This window comes from Cricetulus griseus, chromosome 5 (genome assembly GCF_003668045.3).
Source record: "Cricetulus griseus strain 17A/GY chromosome 5, alternate assembly CriGri-PICRH-1.0, whole genome shotgun sequence".
Taxonomy (NCBI): domain Eukaryota; kingdom Metazoa; phylum Chordata; class Mammalia; order Rodentia; family Cricetidae; genus Cricetulus; species Cricetulus griseus.
Genome location: NC_048598.1, coordinates 165045592 through 165067466, shown reverse-complemented (window position 1 = coordinate 165067466; position 21875 = coordinate 165045592). Strand labels below are relative to the sequence as shown.

Sequence of the window (21875 nt, the reverse complement as noted above, 5' to 3'; positions counted from 1 at the left end):
GCTGGGATTTTACATTTGCCATGAAATAGGTATAACCAAAAATAAAATGAATAAATGCTATATTGACAAATACATGGTAGATTTTCTTATTGTTTTGCAAGAGAACAGAGTTTTAAGCAAAAAATATTTTGCTGCGCTATTCAGGTGAATAAGGTAAGAGAACAAATATTGAGAACTATGCAGTGATTTTGATTGGAGGAGAGTGCATGCTGTTACAAATTGTACAGCATCTGGTAGCATGTCGTACAAACTGTTATTCAAGTCCACCAACTGTGTTTTAAAGGTTTATTCATGTATATGCAAACATTGGTGTGCATTGAAAATGTCTTTACTTCATCAAGTACATGGGGATGTATGTGAGTGTGCATTCCCCATGGGGGTCAGAAAAGTGGAGCAGACCCCCTGAAGTTGGAATTATGGGAACATATTGTTGCCTGGTGTGAGTTCTTTGGAGACAACTCTTGTGAAAGAGCAGTATGTTCTCTTACGACTGGGCCATCTCTGTAGCTCTATTATTAATGTTCTTACAGTTATAGAGAGAACATGAACTGCTAATGAATTCAATTTGGGTTGTTTTCCTTTGCTTTTTGGTGTGGGACTTGGGCTTCATTTGTTGTCTTATGGCCTGGCTTATAGAACTGGTGCATGTCTATAGGGCTAGTCATCATGTTTGATTATCAAAAGTTGTTCTTGTCTACCACCCACATTTGGCTCATTTCTCTCATCCTTTGCTTTCACCTTCTCTAGCAAGCATCCCAGAATTTTGTGCTATCAATTGCTGTGCTCTGGGTCCCACCTATTTGTGTGCCCCATTATCACAATATTACTTGTAATCCTGTGTTAACTGTATTGGGCACACTAAATAGAGCCTATGGTCCAGGGATAGAGATGAATTATTTAACTCTTTTCTTGTCCCTGAAGTGAATGTTTCCAGATGTCATCTCTTCTAGGGATGCCTTTATATGGTTTCCTAAATGGTCCATACATATTTCTTTGTGGTGAGAGGGAGGAAGTGCCAATAGATAAAGAAAATAGAATGGTAATAATACCATCTGATATTAAAATATGACATTACCATCTTTTCCTGTGTGCATCACCTGGTATGCTGCTCTTATTTATCTTTAGGGTCACCAGCACTGGCTTCTGTTCTGTCTACCTCATTGTCAACCCAGAATAATTAATTCTTAATTTCAGTGTGTTGTAACTTGTCACTATAAAATATTTTTGAGCATAAAGTGTTTTATGTCTTTATCAATGTTTTTGTCCTGATGGTTTAAGTGGGTTAATCATAGTTTTTTTTTATTCCTTATGTTCTGGCTTTAATTTGCATATTATTGTTTTGTCTTTTATTTTCAGGATGAGCAGAAACTGCAAGAGAGTTTACGACAAGGTGCTTCCATCATAGGTGCCTTAGTTAAAGAAAGAAGTTCTGCACTTGCTGGTCAGCTCCTGGTGGCATGAAAAACACAGATAAAGTCATCTATAAGCTTCCAAAGACACATCCCTAAGACTCTCTTTTGTACTTGATTCCCTACTTCAATGTCTCCTCCTTATGTGTGATAGAGTACTTTAGTTGTTTTCTTCATCTTGCTACTCTCATAGAATGTGATGCGTATGTTGAAAAAAATGGGTTAATCTTCATGTTCATAAAATTATGTGTGTCAAATAAAAATGTCTTCAAGCATAGAGGGATAGATAAATGAAAAATACTGTTTTTATGTTAGAACCTGCTTGCTACTACAAGGTCTAATCTCTTTAAGGAATGAGAATTTAGACAGCTTGGTTATTCTCTATGTTAATTAACTGTTTGGTCATGTTTTAATGGAGATAATGAATAAGCTTCATTATTATTCTTAATTTTAAAATTGTCCTTTTGCTATGTGATGTATCTTTTTTGCCTCGGTTTGGAATTCATCACAACTTATAAGGAAGAAGGGAACTGGTTAATTGGATCAGTGAGAAAGCATTTGCTGTGTGTGGAGCAAAATCACAAAAGAAAAAGAGAAGGCTTGGAAACATGGGGTATAAACAGCAAATGGAATGTCTCTTTTCTTCACCTTTCTCTCCTCTAAATCTCTCAATATCTAAAGAGCCTGGAATTCCCTTCTACTCTTCTATCATTTTAAAATTGTATGCTTTTTTCCTTTGGCTTATCAAATGTTATTTGACATTATTTTAAAGAGTGTACTCCTTCTAGGTAGTTTCAGAAAAGTCTGGAGAGCTTCATGAAGTTGCTTGTGTCAGTCCCTGGCTGTGGTCTTCTGCAATGCAGGGCTACCTGAGCTGTGAAGTTGGGTACTCTTGATGCAGGAACTATGGCCTTGCAAAACCAAGATTTTTTTCTTCCAATTTCTATTAGCCACACATATTAACTTTTAATATTTCCCTTATGTTGAGTTTAATAATGACACATGCAGTCATTAAAATACCTTTTCTTCTATACATAAATCCGCTTTATTGAAATACACTAAATCAGAATATGCTGGGACTTGCATTGCATGGAGAAATTATAAGAACTGCATGAAATGTGTTTGTTCAAGATTGTCAATAAAAATATCCACTTTCTGAAATATCTCCCATAACATGTTAACTGAATTCCTGTATATTTTTTGAGTTTCAATACAACATCAGAGTTAATGTGTTATATTTGAGTGTTGATGAGATCTCAAGTACTAATATTGTATCAGAGTTTATATTTTAAATAATAGAGGGAAGAATGCAATGGGCATTGCATTCTTATTGTTATTGCAGGGCTTCTTCTAAATTGAAATGGGTTTATTGATTGTAAATATGGATAAAAATTAGTGAGCTTATCATTTGTTCTCTGTATTAAGAAATATAAATCAATTAACTCAAATTCACAGAGGTGAAAATGTAACACGAGAAATAAAAGTACCCAGATACAGATATTGGGGTTCAAGCTACAAGCTGAAGATCATAAAAGGAAAGCAGCTGTCACTAGCTCTTACTCTACTTCAGACTGAAAGATGATCCTGCCTCCATCAAACATCAGACTAACCCCAGACTTCTATGCTTTCCCGACCCGTCCAGCAGGTCCAGTTATTCAGGGTCTGAAGAGGTTCTGCCTGAAAAGAATCATGGGTGGGAGAAAAGAAGGAGACCATGCAAGCATAAGTCTTTGTCACAGTCTCATTTTATTGAAGAAGGAGTAAGACTTATATAGGAATGTGGCAAGGAGGGAATGAGGAGGGAGGGAGTGAGGAGGGAGAGGGGAGCAAGCGGTGGAGCTCCCGGGATGGACCGCGGAGCATGGAGGAGGAACTGAGGAGGGAACAGGGAGTTAGTACACATGGTGTTTTGCATAAGCGGCTATCTAAAGAATGTCGGTTGCCTGAAAACCTCCTATGTTTCTTGTTCTCGGAGCTGCTTATCTTTTCCCGGAATAGAACAGCCAGCGATGGCAGTTGCCAGGTGGCAAGTCCTTCAAGGACCTGTAATTTTCCACTGCTCTGGATGGCCCCTTAACTTATGGCTCCCAACACTTTCCCCAATGTGGCTGGAGAATAAATGCCGGATACTGACTACTGAAGACCCTACTCCTATCTTTTATAACCTTCTAGTGCTGGAATTAAAGGTGTGTGATCCCAGATGTTGAGATCACCTTTGTGTGAGCTGTTTCTGTTTAGGACTGGATCAATCTTGTGTAGATCTGGGTGACGTTGGACACACAGAGATCTGTCTACCTCTTAATCCTGAGTCCTAGGATTAAAGGTATGTACCAGCACCTCCTACCTTCTGGCTGCTGGGATTAAAGGTATGCATCCCCACTTTCTGATCTGTATAGGTGTAGGCTGACTTTACTTTCTGAATCCTCAGGCAAGCTTTAATAAGTCATAAATAATATACCACCACATGAAAATACATAAGAAATGCATGGATTTGGTTAGGACTTCTATGTTCCTGTCAATATGGCCTGATGTGGGTGTAAAGCCCTAGAAAGAAGCCCATACATATTCAGCTCATAGAAGTCTGTGAAGAGGGTTAACCCTGAAAGTGCTTATAAGGCAGAAGGAAGACGGTAGCAAGGCTTAAAGAGATGGTGAGTAGTGTTAACTCCACATGCCATAACTTGGCACATCTACACATTAGAAGATTGCTCTATAGAGTGCTCGGTGAGGCTGCATAAGTTTTTATTTAGTGCAGAGTATTACTTGAACAGGCATTCACCCAGAGTATAAATTAGTGACACATACATTGAAGATGCAGAACAATGCCCCTCTGGCACTGTTTACAAGAAGAATTAGGACTCAGGGATTTTTTTTTTTTTTTGGGTTTTTTGAGACAGAGTTTCTCTGTAGCTTTGGAGCATGTCCTGGAACTTTCTCTGTAGACCAGGCTGGCCTCAAACTCACAGAGATCTGCCTTCTTCTGCCTCCTGAGTGCTGGGATTAAGGGAGTGTGCTATCTATTACCTCCCGGCTTGCATGCAAGGATCTTTTTATTTTTATTTTTTCAGTGTAAGAGATTTACTTCTATCTCAAAGCAAAATGTATCTCACAGTTCAAATTTACATAAGTAGTACCTTCTCATAAATAAATTAAAAGCAAAATGCTGTCTGGCCTGTAAAATTATAAATATTCCCTTGGGTTGATTCCATACCTTGTTAATAGCTGCCCTTGGCATGTATCCCATGATTCTGGCATCTCCAACATCTTGGTGTCTCCAAGGCAGTCCAGGCTTTACCTTCACAGCTTCACACAATGACCTCTCTAGGCTGCCATGAAAGTACAAGCCTGACACATTCATGGCCTCAGCAGCTTTTCCTTAGCCACAGAGGGGAAGTTCCTAACCTCTTATATCCTTAACTCTAAATCCAGAACCATGTATCCAAAGTTGCCAAGTTCTGCTGCTTGCTGGGACTGGGACATGGCCCCTCATTCAAATACATTTTTTACCAGGTCCTCATTTTCAATGGTTTCATTCCCTAATCTTTGTTGTACTGGAACTCAATCTATAGACCAGGTTAATATTGAACTCAGAGATCCACCTGCTCCTGCCTCTGGAGTATGGAATGTGCCACCATACCAGGCCCTCAATTTTTCTTTAGTTCCTTTTCACAAGTTTGAAGCATATCTGGATATAATCTTGCCCTGAGGTCACTATTCCCTTTATTCCATTTAGCATTAGGTTTTTCTTTACTTTTGTCTCCTTGAGTGCTGGACTTGACTCCATTAAACTCCCTGGTTCTCCTTTTCTTCTCAAATTGTACATTTTGCATTTTTCCTTGTTCAATTTGCTCCTCTTCCTTAAAGATCTGCATAAGCATGGCCACAAATAACCAAAAAGCAAGTCAATACTAGGGTATTTGGAAATCTTCTCTGCCAAAATCATTAATTCATAACTCTTCAATTTAGCCTTAGGTAGACTTTTTTGAACAAGGGCAGAAAGCAGCAATATTCTTTGCTAAGATATCACAAGAATGGTCTACATGCCACATACCAACATTCTTCTCCTCTGAAACATCTTAAGCCAGGCCCCAAAAGTTCAAATCACACTTATCACCACTGTCTTCTATTCTGCTACTAGTATGGTCCATTAAGCACCACTTAAAGCATTCAACGGTTCTTAAATCAAAGTCCCAAACCACATTTTTTCCAAACAAAACCCCAGCCAGACCTATCACAGCAATATCCAGTCCCTGGAACCAACTTCTGTCTTTATGGTTTCCATTGCTATGAGAAGACACAATGACCACAGGAAGTTTTGTAAAGAAAAAAATTTAGCTGAGTCTGGCTTATAGGTTCAGAGGTTCAGAGGTTTAGTCCATTATCATCATGGTGGGAAGAATGGTGGTGCTCAGGCAGATAAAGTACTATGAGACGAGGAGCTGAGAATTCTACATCTGTATCAGCAGGCAAAAGGAAGAGAGAGAAAGATACATTGGGTCTGGCTTGAGCATTTGAATCCCCCAAACCCACCCCTAGTGACAAATTCCCTTCAACAAGGCCACTTCTACCCCAACAAGGATACCCATCCTTATAGTGCAAGTGCAACTCCCTAATGACCAAGCATTCAAATTTATGATCCTATCAGAGCCATTCCTAGTCAAATGACCACAGTAGGACAGTGGTCTTCATGTTGTAAACATCTGGTGAGAGAAAAGCTATGGCAGACATTTTCTGTACACACTGTCAACATCCACACATGAACCAGAAGAAGGCTCTGCTATCCTTCTGAGGCTAACCTTGGTGATGGTGGTGGGGGGTTGTGAGTTGTCACTTTCCTATTGATCTGAGATTAGGATTCTTGAGATGTCCCATCCCATGTCAACAGCACATATTCACTCAAGACTTTCCTCACTCATGGATGCTTCTTCCACTCCCCACTACTTATGAATGTTGTCATCTACAGAAAAGAGTCAGATCCTGAGTTCTCTGCAGTCATCTCAGGCATTCTGTGCTAATTTAAAAGGAAAGTTTGTTTCCCATGATAATCCATCATCACTATAGATTTCATCCCATGATTTTTAAATTATGGTAACCACTGCATGAAAATTCAATAATAAATCCATTATATAAAGTATGTAAATTTCATAGTTTTAATGCTGAAACTAGTTGTGTAGCATTTAAAAGTTTTTAAACATTTTTAAAAACTGAGTCATGCACCTCAATCTCACTCATTTGCCAGTCCTTCCATATCTGCCCTCCACCCTCTCTCCCAAAAGAAAATTTAAAAATTAAAAAAATATTTCTAATCCCTCTGGGCAACATCCCAATGCTCTCATACCACAGTCTCCAGTCCATCTGATCCTCTATCAAACACAGATTTCTCTCATGTGACTGTCTCCCGTTCCACCATTCTTATAGCATTTCTCTCCTCTGTATTTCCTGCCTCTCTGTCACATAGCCATTCCTCCTAATAGCATTGGAAGCTGCAGTTTGTCATGCAGTATAATCTTTCATCCAAACAGCTTTACCTGCAAATGTTGATTGCAATGAGTCATTGATCATTTCAATGCTTTGACTTCTGCTACTTCATCATTACTGGGCCCACACCAGGACTCCTCTCAGGTCTTCTGCTATTGCATCCAGTCTTGAAGATCCTGTGGCTATAGTTCAAAAGGAGAAGTCCCTTCCTGTGCTCTGGCAGCTCATCAATAGGATAGGTGTTGCAGTGGGCCAACTCAAGGTCCTCGATCTGGGCCTGGATGGTAGCTGAGCTGCTTAGCCTGGGTCTTCCCTTTCCACCACCCTCAGTGAGATGAGGCTAATTTCCCCAAGTCCATACCACTGCCTATCTATGCTATTCCATGAGGAGTGAGGTGTGGGGCTATTCTGTAGCTGGCAAAGGTCAGGGCATCTTAGTAGGCTTGGACATTAGTATAGTTTCAGTCAGCAGCCTAGACCATGGACATTGGCATGGGCTTTTGTGGTAGCATGGGCAAAAGACAGCAACACAGACTCTAGCTACAGTAGGACTAGGAATATAGATATGGCCCTTGGTGGCAGCCCAGGCCCAGACACCAACATGGCCTCAGGTGGGAACCTAGACCACAAACATCCAAATGGCCATTGGTGACCACAGGTGGCAGCCCAGCCTGATATCACCATGGACTCCGATAACTGCACAAGCCTCTGACAACAACCTTTCCAGTTCTGCCTGTCTCCATAGTACACAAACCACTCCACTTCACTTTCTCTCCCATCTCTCTATCACATGCTCTATCTTTTCCATCTTTCTATCACATACACCCATAGCCCAGTAGCCTGGGGCAGGTGCTTGGGTGTCTTCTAGCCAACCCTAATCATGGGGTTACTCTTAAAGTTACAGAAATTATTCTAGTTTACTGAACATCTCATTTTTTTCTAATACAGGGAAGTAAACTATGTAATCTATATTTCAGTTGTACATGCTATGATTCCATACATTTTTAGTGGTGGTCACCATGGAGCATTCTGCCAAGAGAATTGGACACAAAATCATGAAGAAGTGTACATTACCACTGACAGGAAAGCAGAGTGTCAATCACATTATTACAGAAAAGGGTGTGTTTGATGTGGACAAGAAAAATGTGCTGGCACTTATTGAGCTCTGAGAAGGCCTGACTGTTGAGGACATAAAGAAGAGCACTGGCTGTGACTTCACAGTTTCACCAAAATTCATGCCAATTCATGCAGCAGATTTCAACTTGAAGTGTGGAGTAGACCTTTGTCTCAGGATGCTAAGATTGCATTTTGAACACATAGGATTTAATCGAAAGGGTGTCAGTAATCAAAACTATATATTTAACAAGAAGTTTCAGCTAGTTTTCTTCTAGTATTTCTGGATTTGTGCAGCCATAGACTGTTCTCTTGAGTGTGTTCTCACGTTTCTATGAAAGACAAAAGGAAAGTATTTCATTGTGGTCTTGTTTCATAAGTGCTAAGAAGGTTGTCTTTGCCATTGGTGCTCATGTTGGATGTATGTTCATCTTTTATGCTGTGTAATCTAAACCAGAAAATTTTCATGTGAATTTGTGTTTACACTATTTAAATGATATCATTTGCTATATAAATTGAACAAAATTGTTTTAAAAGAAAATAAATAAACAGATGTTTAAAATATCATGTAATACTTTGTTGAATCCATAAACATAAAATAAATGCCAAGTGTAGTTTGCATCAAAGCTTCCTGAAACTCAAGAGGCGGGTGTAACTTACTTTTATACACTGTCTCTGGAATGGCAGCTAATGGCCACAGGAAATATATCAATATTCAGCTGCATAGACTAACATAATGTCAGTAAAATGAAATTTGACTTAGACATTGCTCATTGTCTTACTTGTAGCTGGGAGATTTTAGGGTTAACTTTGTAATTTTTTATTTTTGAGATTATAATCACATTTATTTTCCCTTCCCTATCCTCCCTCTAAATCCTCCCAGCTCCACTGTCCTTAAAACCATGATCTTTTTTTCTTTCATTTTTGATGTTTATTGGAGTTGATAATTATAAGTAATTGCTATAGAGGTTTTTTTGTTTGTTTGTTTGTTTGTTTTTCAAGACAGGGTTTCTCTGTGTAGCTTTGGAGCCTATCTGGCACTCGCTCTGGCTGGAGACCAGGCTGGCCTCGAACTCACAGAGGCTATAGAGGTTTAGTCACAATTTCTCATTATCTGATGAATAGTATGCTTTTATTTTTCTGAGTTTCTCTAATCTTAACTTACAAATTTTGTTGGCCTTAACTTTGGAAAAGGACTTTTGAGGGGGAATTTCATGAAGGGTTTCCACTTCAAGCCATAAAGTTTTTTGGTAAAAATGAGGCCATCACTACAATGTTTCTTCACATTCTAACAATCCCAAGCTTTCATTCAAATCTTGGGACATCCATGACAAAGGAAAAATACAGATTATGAAAATATAGTATACAGATAAAATTGATTTTGAAGACTTACATATGTTCAAAACTGTAAAACTGTGCTATGGAGTTAGAATTTCTGATTTACAAATTCATTTTATATTGACCTTTTCGAGAAAATTGTGGACACATTAAAATTCTTACACTCACTATAAAGTAACTCCAAACTGAAAAGTAAAATCTGCAGTGCCATTTGGCTGTCTACCTAAAATACAATAAGTGTAAAACTATGGTAGAAGGTCATAATTAAAATTTTTCCAGTGAAATCTGTGATACATCTCCACGTATTTAGAAAATTCAGTATTCTTCAACCATTCAACATTCTAAGGTTAATTTTTTTTTAGCCAAAGGGGGGAAAACAACAAAGTGATCCTTTACTAAAACTATGTATATAAGGCACACAGCTGCTAATAACCCTTATAGTTAAGGAAGAGAGAGAATAAAACCTTTCTTTATCCTAAACATCTAGAAGAGAGGTCCCATTAATTCAGTCCCTGACCCTATCAAAGGAAATAATCTATAGTTTTTTGTTTGTTTGATTTTTTTGGTCAGGGGTGGGGAGTGGGGGTGGGGGTGGAGGTCTGGCTCTCTCTCCTATGTCTTATAGGTCAAGCCAACATTTTCTTCTTCCTTCCTTCCTTCCTTCCTTCCTTCCTTCTTTCTGTCTTTCTTTCTTTCCTTTCTTTCTTTTTTTCTTCTCTCATATTTTCTATTTTGCTTTACATTTTTATTTATTTTACATCTCAACGGCTGTTTCCCTTCCTAACCATTTCCAATTCCATCCCCTCCCCTTCCCTCTGTTCTCCAATCCATTCCTCCTTTTCTGTTCAGAAAAGGCAGGCCTCCCAAGGAGGTAGGCAAAGCATGACATATCAAGTTACAGTACGACTAAGCACCTCCCCTTGTATTAAGACTGGCAAGACAGCCCAGCATGAGAAATGGTGTCCCAAAAGCCAGCAAAAGACTTGGAGGCAACCCCTGTTCCCACTGTTAGAGACCAAGAGGACCAAGCTACACAACTCTAACATATATGCAGAGTGCCTAGGTCAGTCCCATGCAGCCTCCCTTTGTCAGTTCAGACTCTGTGTGCCCCTGTGAGTCCAGGTTAGTTGATTCTGTGGGTTTTCTTGTGTACTTGACCCCATTTTCTCCTACAATGCTTACTCTCTCTCCAACAGGATTCCCTCAGCTTGGCCTAAAGTTTACCTGTGGGTCTCTGCATCTGTTTCCATCAGCTTGCTGGATGACTCTTCTCTGATGACTATTGTGGAAGGCACCAATCTGTGAGTATAGCAGAATATTGTTAGGTATCATTACATTGACATATTTTTTCTCCAGTTGTATTTGGTTCTATCCTATGTCTCTGAGCCATCCAGCCTCTGGGTCCTGGTGCTCCAGGAAATGTCAGGTGTGTGCTCTCTCTCATAGCATGGGTCTCAGTCTTGTTTCTGATTTTAGTGGAATAGCTTTGAGTTTCTCTCCATTTTTATGTTGGCTATTGACTTGCTGTATATTGCTTTAATTATGTTTAGTTATGTTCCTTGTATCCCTAATCTCTCCAGGACCTTTATCATGAAGGGGTGCTGGATTTTGTCAATGGCTTTTTTTTGTCATCTAATGAGATAATTATGTAGTATTTTCTTTCAGTTTGTTTATATGATGGATTGCATTGACAGATTTTCACATGTTGAACCATCCCTGTATCTCTTGGACAGATTCTACTTGGTCATAGGGATGACCTTTTTGATGTGTTCTTGGATTCAGTTTTTGAGTATTTTATTGAGTATTTTTGGATCAATATTCATGAGTGAAATTGCTCTGTAATTCTATTTATTTGTGGCATTTTGGGTATCAGGGTGACCCGTAGCCTTATAAGAAGAATGTGGCAATGTTCTTGCTGTTTATATTTTGCAGAAATTTTGGAGAGTATTGGTATAAGCTCTTTTTTGAAAGTCTGGTAGAATTCTTCACTAACACAACTGTTCCTAGGCTGTTTTTTTGTTTTGTTTTTTGGTTATGAGAATATTAGTACCTGCTTCTATATATAAATCAGGGGTTTTAGGAGTACTTAAGTAATGGATCTTGATTTAATTTTGGTAAGTGGTATCTATCAAGAAATTTGTCCATTTCTTTTAAATTTTCCAATTTCATCATACAGGTTATTATATGACATAATGATCTCTGTATTTCCCCAGTGTCTGTTATGGTATCCCCATTACTGTTTTTCATTTTGTCAATTTTGATATTGTGTCTGTCTCTTTTAGTTAGTTTGGATAAGAGATTACTTATCTTGTTGATTTTCTCAAAGAATCAACTCTTTGTTTCATTGGTTCTTTTTATTATTCTCTTTGTTTCTATTTTATGGAATCCCAGCTCTCAGTGTGATTATTTCCTGATGTCTACTTTTGGGTGTGTTTGCTTCTTTTTGTTCTAAAGCTTCCAGGTGTGCTGTTAAGTAGCTATTATGATATCACTTTAATTTCTTTATGTAGACACTTAGTGCTTCTTTTATTATGTCACACAAGTTTGGATATATTGTTCCCATAAGTTGGATGTGTTGTATTCATTTTTACTGAGTTCTAGGAAGTGTTTAATTTCTTGCTTTATTTCCTCATTGACCCCTTGGTAACTCAATAGAGAGTTATTCAGTTTCCAAGAGTTTTTAGGACCTATGATATTTCTGTTATTGTTGAAGTCCAGGTTTAATCCATGGTAGTCTGATAAAATACAGGGGATTATTTCAATATCTTTGTGTCTGTTGGGACTTGTTTTGTAGCTGATTATATGGTCAATTTTGGAGAAGGTTCCATGAGGTGCTAAGAAGAATGTATGATTTTTTTGTGTTTGGGTGAAATGTTCTGTGTGTGATATCTGTTAGCTCCATTTCAGTCATAATGTCTTCTTGTTCCATTGTTTATCTGTTTAGCTTTTGTCTAGATGACATGTCCATTGGTGAAAGTTGGGGTGTTGAAGTCTCCCACTATTGTTTGAGGTTCAATGTGTGATTTAAGCTTTAATAATATTTCATTTCTATATAATACTTTATTTTTTATTTGAATTGGAAACAAGATTGTTTTACATCTCAATTCCAGTTCCCTTTCCCTCTCCTCCTCCCCTACCATCCCCCACAACTAATACCCTACCTATCACATATCTGCTCCCCAGGGAGGGTGAGGCCTTCCATAGGGGATCATCAGAGTCTATAATATCCTTTGAGATAGGGCCTAGGCCTACCCCCATGTGTCTTGGCTCAGGGAGTATCCCTCTATGTGGAATGGGCTCCCAAAGTCCACAACTATGCTAGGAGGAGTAATATAGGAGGTCCCATAGATTTCTGAGTTCTCCTCACTGAAACCCACATTCCTGGGGTCTAATGCTGGTATCCCAGCTATCAGTCTGGGGACCAAGAGTTCCCCCTTGTTCGGGTCCGCTGTTTCTTTGGGTTTCACAAGCCTGGTCTGGACTCCTGTACATGTCACTCATCCTTCTCTGCAACTGGATTTCTGTTCAGTTCAGTGATTAGTTGTGGTTGTCTGCTTCTACTTCCACCAGCTTCTGGATGAAGGCTATAGGATGGCATATAAGTCAGTCATCAATCTCATTATCACGGGAGGGCATTTAAGGTAGCCTCTCCTCTGTTGCTTAGATTGTTAGCTGGTGTCATCTTGTAATATTTCTTTTAAAATGTGGGTACCCTTGCATTTGGGGCATAGATGTTCATAATTGAGATATCAATTTGGTGGATTTTTCCTGATGAGTATCAAAGGTCCTTCTCTGTCTCTTTTGATTAATTCTTTTTTGGTCATGGAAAGCCTCAATTTCTTTACTTTTAGAAGTTATGAATCGCAGTTTGTATAATGTATTTAACTCTTTCTTCCTTCCCACATAGAACCATAAGTCTATACATTCAGGATTCTATTTTCATCCATCTGAAACACTGTCTCACAGAAATTAGTATTTTTCAATGTAGCCAAGACAACCAGTGTGTCTGCTCCAATTCCTCAAAAATGGATATATGAAGGCCTGGAGTGACATGTTAGCAGATAAGAACACTGGTTACTCATCCAGAGGATCCTGGTTCAATTCCATGCCCCATATGGAAGTTCACAAACTTCTGTAACTTTAGTACCAGGTAATTAACTCCCTTTTCTGTTTATGAGGGCACCAGGCTTGCTTGGTAGACATACATACAAATTAAACACCCATATATATAAAATAACAATTAAACGAATATATGGTACACAAACAGACAGACATACAGGCTTAACACTGATATTCATAAACTAATAATAAAAATAGATATATGAGTGCAAGACATTTTTATGCATAGCAAAGTAGGAACTGATTCTTATGAATATGTTTCAGGCAACACTAAAATATCTAGTTAAAAGTTTTGCCCTGGCAAGAGGGCTTAGTAGTGAAAATGTTTTCTATGTAAGCTTGACAACCAGAGTTCAATTCCACAATTTAAGTTGGAACCCTAGAATCCATACTAAGGAAGGAAAAAAAAGAAGAATCCCCAAAAGTTGCACTCTGATCTCAACATGCATGCCTCCCCTTACATCATTTGCATGAAATAATAATGTATTTTTTAAGTTTTCTTTACACTAGTTGAATTAATCTTATGATAAACAGGCTAACATTTGGACATTGGCAAGTCTGGATCTATACCAAGAGAATAAATCCAATTTAGCTCTTAAAGTCTCTCTTTTAAAGAAAAAGCAGGATTTTTAAAAAGGATTTAAAAAATTGGGAAGTGAGGTATAGTGGCTTATTCCTGTGATCCTGGCACTTGGGAAGCTGAGGCAGGAGAACCATAATTCTGAGGTCAATCTGAGCTACATATTGAGACCCTGTCTCAAATAAGTCAAAATAGAACAGGACATAACCAATCAATAGAATGACTAAAGCTAGCCCAATCATTACAGAATAATATAGCAGCATTATTTGTAATAGCCAGAACCTGGAAGCAACCTAGATGCTGCTCAAACTGAAGAATAGAGAAAGGATAGAGAAAATGTGGTACATTTACACAGTGGAGTACTACTCAGCGGAGAAAAAAAACAATGGAAACTTGAAATTCACAGGCAAATGGATGGAACTAGAAGAAACCATTATTAGAGAAGTAACCCAGTCACCAAAAGACAAACGTGGTATGTACTCACTCATATATGGATTTTAAACATAGAGCAATTGGATTGCCAGCCTGCAATCCACACTTCCAGAGCAGGTTGGAAACAAAGAGTATCCTAAGAGAAGAAAGCATGGTCCCCTGGAGAAGGGGAAAGAGACAAGATCTCCTGAGCAAATTGGGAGCAAGGGGGGTGAAGGGAGCTAGGAGAATGAGAAGGGAAGAAGAGGAGGAGGGGTGAGGAGGACATGAGGGAGCAGGAAGGTTGAGTTTGGGGAACAATAGAGGAGAACAAAATAAGAGATACCATAAGAGAGGGTGGCATTATGGGTTAAAGAGAAATACAGCACTAGGGAAATGTCTGGACATCTACAAGGATGACACCAACTAACAATCTAAGTAACAGAGGAGAGGCAACCTTAAATGCCCTCCCCTGATAATGAGATTGATGACTAACTTATAGGCCATCCTATAGCTGTCATCTAGCTGCTGATGGAGGTAGAAGCAGACACCCACAGCTAAACACTGAACTGAACTGGAATCCAGTTGCAGAGAAGGATGAGTGATTAGCAAAGGGGTCAAGACAAGGCTAGTGAAACCCACAGAAACAGCTGACTTGAACAAGGGGGAGCTCTTGGTCCCCAGACTGATAGCTGGGAAACCAGCATGGAACTGATCCAGACCCCATGAACGTTGGTGTCAGTGAGGAGACCTCACAAATCTATGGGGTCTCTTGTAGTAGATTAGTACTTATCTCTAGCATAAGAATGGACTTTGGGAGCCCATTCCACATAGAGGGATACTCCCTAAGCCAAGACACATGGGGGTGGGCCTAGGCCCTATCCCAAAAGATATTGCAGACTATGAAGTATACTTATGGAAGGCCTCACCCTCCCTGGCGAGCAGAATGGGTATGGGATTTGTAGGGTGTTAGTGGGGGGGAGGGAGAGGGAGCTGGGATTGACAAGTAAAACAATCTTGTTTCTAATTTAAATAAAAATGTAGAGAAAAAGAAGTATCTTTTACTTATCTCAGAGTTATTAAGTAAACAAAGGGATATATACATTTGGGTTTTGAGATGTTTAGAGTTGTGGTATAAATTTTGGCATCAATGTTTCTTATATCCATTTGCTTGGAAAATCAACCCTTTACTCTGAAGTAATCTCTATCTTTGATGTTGAGGTGTGTTTCTTGTATGTAGCTGAAGAATACATCCTGTTTTCATATACATCTTTTGTAGCCTGTGTCTTTTTTTATTGGCAAATTGAGTTCATTGATATTGAGGGATATTCATGACCAGTAATTGTTAATTCCTGATATTTTTGTTACTGGTATGAGATTATCTCTTGCCTTGTTTTCTTTGGTGCAGCTAACTTCCTTGAGTTGGAATTTTCTCTTTAGTACCCTCTGTAGGGTTCTATTTGTTAGGATCTCTGGTGAGAAGTCGGGTGTGATTCTAATAGATTTACCTTTATATGTTACTTGGCCCTTTTCTCTTGCAACTTTTAATATTGTTTCTTTCTTCTGTATATTTACTGCTTTGTTTATTATGTGGTGTGGGTTTTCTTTTTCTGATCTAATCTATTTGGTGTTCTTTAAGATTCTTCTACCTTTATAGGTGTGTTCTTCTTTAGGTTAGGAAAATTTTCTCCTATATTTATTTAAAATATATTATCTGGGTTTTTGAGCTGGGATTCTTCTCTTTTTTCTATTCCTATTATTCTTAGGTTAGATCTTTTCATAGTGCCCCAGATTTTCTAGATGGTTTGTGTTAGGAGTTTTTTTAGATTTAACGTTTTCTTTGGCTGATGAATATATTTCTTCTATAGTATCTTAAACATGTGAGATTCTCTCCTTCATGACTTTTATTCTATTGGTGATGCTTGTGTCGGTAGTTCCTGTCAACTAACCCAGCTTTTCCATTTCCAGAATTCCCTCTGTTGGTATTTTTTTATTGCTGCTATTTTGATTTTCAGATCTTAGTTTCCTTCACCTTTTTGCTTGTGTTCCCCCTGCCCCCAAGTTTTCTTGGCATTCTTTAAGTGGTTTATTTCCTCCATTTTTTGCTTGTCTTTTCCTCAATTTCTTTAAGGGAGTTATTCATTTCTTCTTTAAGGACTTCTATCATCTTCATAATGTTGTTTTTAAGGTAATTTTCTTGTGCTTCCACTGTCTTGGAATATTTAGGTCTTGCTCTTGTAGGCTATCTGTGGTCTGGTGGTACCCAGCTGTTGATTGTGCCTTTACAATGTCATTTAGGTATCTAGTTTGGGGAAGATTATAGGTCTATGTGTTTATACCTAAGTTTGTCTTTGTTGCATGGGTGTTTTGTTCCTTTTCTCTTTCCCCATTTTTCCCTAGTCTGGTGGCCTGGATTTCTAGTAGCCAGCATGACTTCTGATCTAGTAGGGAGTTTTTGTCCAAGTTGGGAGCTTGCCTTCTGGTTGTTAGCATTGTCTTTGGTGCAGCAGGGATTCTGTTCTTCTGACTGGTGTGGCCTGTTTATCTGCCTGCTGTGGTCTGTACCTGTTCTTCAGACTGGTATGGTCTATATCTGAACTGGTCTGCAATGGAGCAGTGGGATTCACAGGAGTTGGGGGCAGGGCCCAGGAGAAACTGGTGATGAGGTAGAAGGGGCAGGGCCATGGGTCCTGAGGAACATAATCTGGGTATGTAAGACAGGAGCAAGGTCTCAATAATAGACATTGGTTCTCCACCCACGTTGAGAATAGAAACACCTCAGCCCTGTGAGAGGTAAAAGCTCTCTGGTAGCTTGCCTGCTTTGCTGCCCCTGATCTTCAGTTTGAACCCCAATATCTGTCTCTGGGCCATTTATTTTTCTTGTTACAAATTGGTGATATATTTTGTCTTTGAAAATCTGCATTTTTCTGAAAGATATACTTTTGTTATCATAGAATAGACATAGGATAAATTTTAGTCAGAACAATGATCCCAAGGTGCTGGGAAATTCTAAGGATAACTTGGTAGTCAGTAGTTTGAAGACAAAAGTAGACCTAAATATTTTCAGAGTTTTTCAAAGTAGCTTCCTTGGATATGAAATGATATTGAGTAAAAATTATGGACATTTAAAACAAAAAGTATAGCTAATGCTTGTTGAATGATTACTATGTTTGAAGAACTGATCTTAATGATTCATATACACTTCATAATTCATGGGGTAAATTCTTCATAATTTTATGTGCCAGGTAATAGCACTTATTGCCATTTACAAGATAAGGAACTCAAGGCACACTAAGTGACTAATTCATTATCAACCAAAAAGTAAGTGGGAACAATGATAATAAAATTAGTTTATCTGGCCTCAGAGCATGTATTTCTAAAAAAGAAAATGTATGTAATATTATAAAATTGACTTTTTAGCATTACTTAAAGCTCTCAAAGATATTACACTCATTTTTTCAATAACAAAATGTTTTATTCATAAAGAGGAATATTGGGGTCCATGAGATGGCTCTGCTTCATCTTGACTTAAGGTCAGAGAGTTCAAAACTGTCCCTACTCTTCTAAGGTTAAAGTCATAAGACCTAAAGATCTAAGGCATGGCTACTGTAAGATGTTTAATCTTGGCTGTGGATGTCTTATCTAAATGATAAGAGAATGGGTCTGAGGTGTAGTTACTCTTGATCTTCAAGGCCAGATAATGAGTAATGTATTCTGTGGTTACCAAATGTTTGGAGTATTAAGGAAGAAGGTCTGTTTCTTCCTTGTATCTTGAAAAAGAAGTCTTTTGCCATGTTCCTATTTTTGGTTGGGTATTTAAGAATATTGAAGAATAAACTTGGGGCATCCAGTATTCACTGGATTGCCCTCCCAACTATATCCTGTGTTTCTCTCTTTTTCTGAGCATCTTTACCTGCTGTTTCTCAATCCATCCTCCTCCTTCTCTAGTATGAACCTGGCAAGTTGGCTGGATCCATCCAATGTCCCACAAAGATGTGTTACACCAGAGAAGGTCTAAAAACTAGCTCAAAAATGAGAAAGTAGACTTTCTTCCCTGGCCATCAGCAACTCTGAGCCATCTATGCTCAATAATGTTTTGTCTCATGGGAAATTTTTGCAGTGAATTGTAGGTAGTATTGAGATCATGGACAGAGTGGAACCAGGTTGTCCTTCTCCTCCTGTTGGAACCAATGGATCCTATGATTTTTATAAATGTCCTCATAGATTAAATATATCATGAAGCCAGGTGGTGGTGGTGCACACCTTTAATCCCAGCACTCAGGAGGGAGAGGTAGGTTGATCTCTGTGAGTTTGATGCCAGCCTGGTCTGTAGCGTGAGATCCAGGACAGTGAGAACTGTTTTACAGAGAAACCTTACCTCAACAAAATCAAAATATAAAAATTATTATGTAAAATTCTCCACTTAATGAGGATGCTACCAAATAACCCAAACAGTTGTTAAAACATCTGGGTCAATTTAGCAGCAATGAGGAGGCCTGGCTTGTCTAATGCAGTTTTTTTTTTCTTTTTTTCCAACTTTTTTTATTTGAATTAGGAACAGGATAGTTTTACATGACAATCCCATTTCCCTTCTCCCACCCATCCTCCCCTACCCGCCCCCCCACTAAAACCTTATCTGTCACATATCTTCTCTGCTCCCCCTGGATGGTGAAGCCTTCCATAGGGTGTCATCAGAGTATTCCGTTTCCCTTGGGGTAGGGCTCAGGGAGTATTCCTCTATATGGACTGGGCTCCCAAAGTCCACACCTATGCTAGGGATAAATACTGGGCTTCTATAGGAGGTCCCGTAGATTTCTGAGGTTTCCTCAGAGAAACCCATGTTCCTTGGGTCTGGATCAGTCCCATGCTGGTATTCCAGCTATCTGCATCTGGGTTCCAGTTCAGATCGGTGATTAGTTATGGGTGTCTGCTTCTACTTCCACCAGCTGCTGGATGAGGGCATATAAGTCTGTCATCAATCTCATAGTCAGGGGAGGGCATTTGAATTAGCCTCTCCTCCGTTGCTGAGATGTTAGCTGGTGTCATCTTTGTAGATCTCCAGACATTTCCCTAGTGCCTGATTTCTCTGTAAACCAAAAGTGTCTCCCTCTATTATATCTCCATTCTTGTTATCATGTATTCTTCCCCTGACTCATATTTTCTGCTCCCTCATGTCCTCGGCATCCCTCTTCCTTTCTCCTCATTCTCCTAGCTCCTTCCCCCCTCTTCCCGTGCTCCCAATTTGCTCAGCAGATCTTGAGCCTCTCCCCTTCTCCAGGGGACCATGTGTGTCTCTTTTAGGGATCTCCATGTTTATTAGCTTCATTGGCAGTGTTGGATTGTAGGCTGGTAATACTTACTCTATTTCTAAAATCCGCATATGTGTGAGTACATATCATATTTGTCTTTTTGCGATTGGGTTACCTCACTCAGAATGGTTTCTTCTATTTCCATCCATTTTCCTGCAGATTTCAAGATTCCATTGTTTTTTTTTTCCCACTGAGTAGTACTCCATTGTGTAAATGTACCACATTTTCTCTATCCATTCTTCCGTTGAGGGGCATCTAGGCTGCTTCCAATTTCCGGCTATTACAAATAGTGCTGCTATGAACATCGTTGAACATATATCCTTGTTGTATGAATGTGCTTCTTTTGGGTATATGCCTAAGAGTGGAATTGCTGGATCTTGTGGTAAACTCATTCCCATTTTTTTGAGGAGTTGCCATACTGATTTCCAAAGCGGCTGTACATGTTGGCACTCCCACCAGTAGTGGAGGAGTGTTCCCCTTTCTCCACGTTCTCTCCAACATGAACTGTCATTGGTGTTTTTTATTTTAGCCATTCTGACAGGAGTAAGATGGTATCTCAGAGTTGTTTTGATTTGCATTTCCCTGATGGCTAAAAATGTTGAACACTTTCTTATGTGTCTTTCAGCCATTTTAGATTCCTCTATTGAGAATTGTCTGATTAGTTCTTTACCCCACTTTTTAATTGGGTTGTTTGGTGTTTTGGAGACTAGCTTCTTGAGTTCTTTGTATATTTTGGAGATCAGCCCTCTGTCAGATGTGGGGTTGGTGAATTTCTTTTCCCAGTCTGTGGGCTGCCATTTTGTCTTGCTGACAGTCTCCTTTGCCTTACAGAAGCTTCTCAGTTTCAGGAGGTCCCATTTATCAATTGTTGACTTCAGTGTCTGTGCTACTGGTGTAATGTTCAGGAAGCAGTCTCCTGTACCAATTAATTCAAGGGTATTTTCCACTTTGTCTTCTAATAGGTTGAGTGTAACTGGATTTACGTTGAGATCTTTGACCCATTTTGACTTAAGTTTTGTGCAAGGCAATAGGCTTGGGTCTAATTGCAGACTTCTACATGTCTGCAACCAGTTATGCCAGCACCATTTGTTGAAGATGTTCTCTTTGTTCCATCGTATAAATTTGGATTGTTTTTCAAAAATCAGGTGTTCATAGGTGTGTGGGGTAATATCAGTGTTTTCAATTCTATTCCATTGGTCTACCAGTCTATTTTTGTACCAATACCAAGCTGTTTTCAGGACTATAGCTCTGTAATAGAGCTTGAAGTCAGGGATGGTGATGCCTCCAGAAGTTCCTTTATTGTATAGGGATGTTTTGGCTATCCTGGGTCTTTTGTTTCTCCATATAATGTTGAGAATTGTTCTTTCAAGATCTCTGAAGAATTGTGTTGGGATTTTGATGGGGATTGCATTGAATCTATAGATTGCTTTTGGCAAGATTTTCATTTTTACTATGTTGATCCTACCTATCCAATAGCATGGAAGATCTTTCGATTTTCTGGTATCTTCTTTAATTTCTTTCTTTAGAGATTGAAAATTCTTATGGTACAGGTCTTTCACATTTTTGGTTAGTGTTACCCCAAGGTATTTTATGTTGTTTGTGGCAATTGTAAAGGGTGATGTTTCTCTGATTTCTTTCTTCACCAATGTATCATTGGTGTATAGTAGGGCTATGGATTTTTTTGAGTTAATCTTGTATCCTGCCACTTTGCTGAAGGTGTTTATCAGCTGTAGGAGTTTCCTGGTAGAGTTTTTCGAGCCACTAATGTAGACTATCATATCGTCTGCAAATAGTGAGAGTTTGGCTTCTTCCTTTCCGATTTGTATTCCCTTGATCTCCTCTTGTTGTCTTATTGCTCTAGTTAGAACTCCAAGGACAATATTGAAGAGGTATGGAGAGAGTGGACAGCCTTGTCTTGTCCCCGATTTTAGAGGAATTGGATGGAGTTTCTCTCCATTTAATTTGATGTTGGCTGTTGGCTTGCTGTATATTGCTTTTATTATGTTGAGGTATGTTCCTGTTATCCCTGATTTCTTCAAGACCTTTAGCATGAAGGGGTGTTGGATTTTGTCAAAGGCTTTTTTTGTATCTAGTGAGATGATCATGTGATTTTTTTTC

General features: G+C 38.9%; 1 protein-coding gene across 2 annotated transcripts in view; it reads left to right on the top strand.

Annotated features, from left to right (window-relative positions):
• The window catches only part of Crppa (CDP-L-ribitol pyrophosphorylase A), a 282328-nt gene extending 279134 nt beyond the window's left edge, over nt 1–3194 (top strand). For both annotated transcript variants that reach the window (XM_035445627.1, XM_027419745.2), the window contains one exon: nt 1357–3194. In XM_035445627.1, the coding sequence (XP_035301518.1) occupies nt 1357–1461 (105 nt within the window). In that variant the 3' untranslated portion in view covers nt 1462–3194. The remainder of the gene's footprint in view (nt 1–1356) is intronic.
• The last annotated feature ends 18681 nt before the right edge of the window (nt 3195–21875 follow it).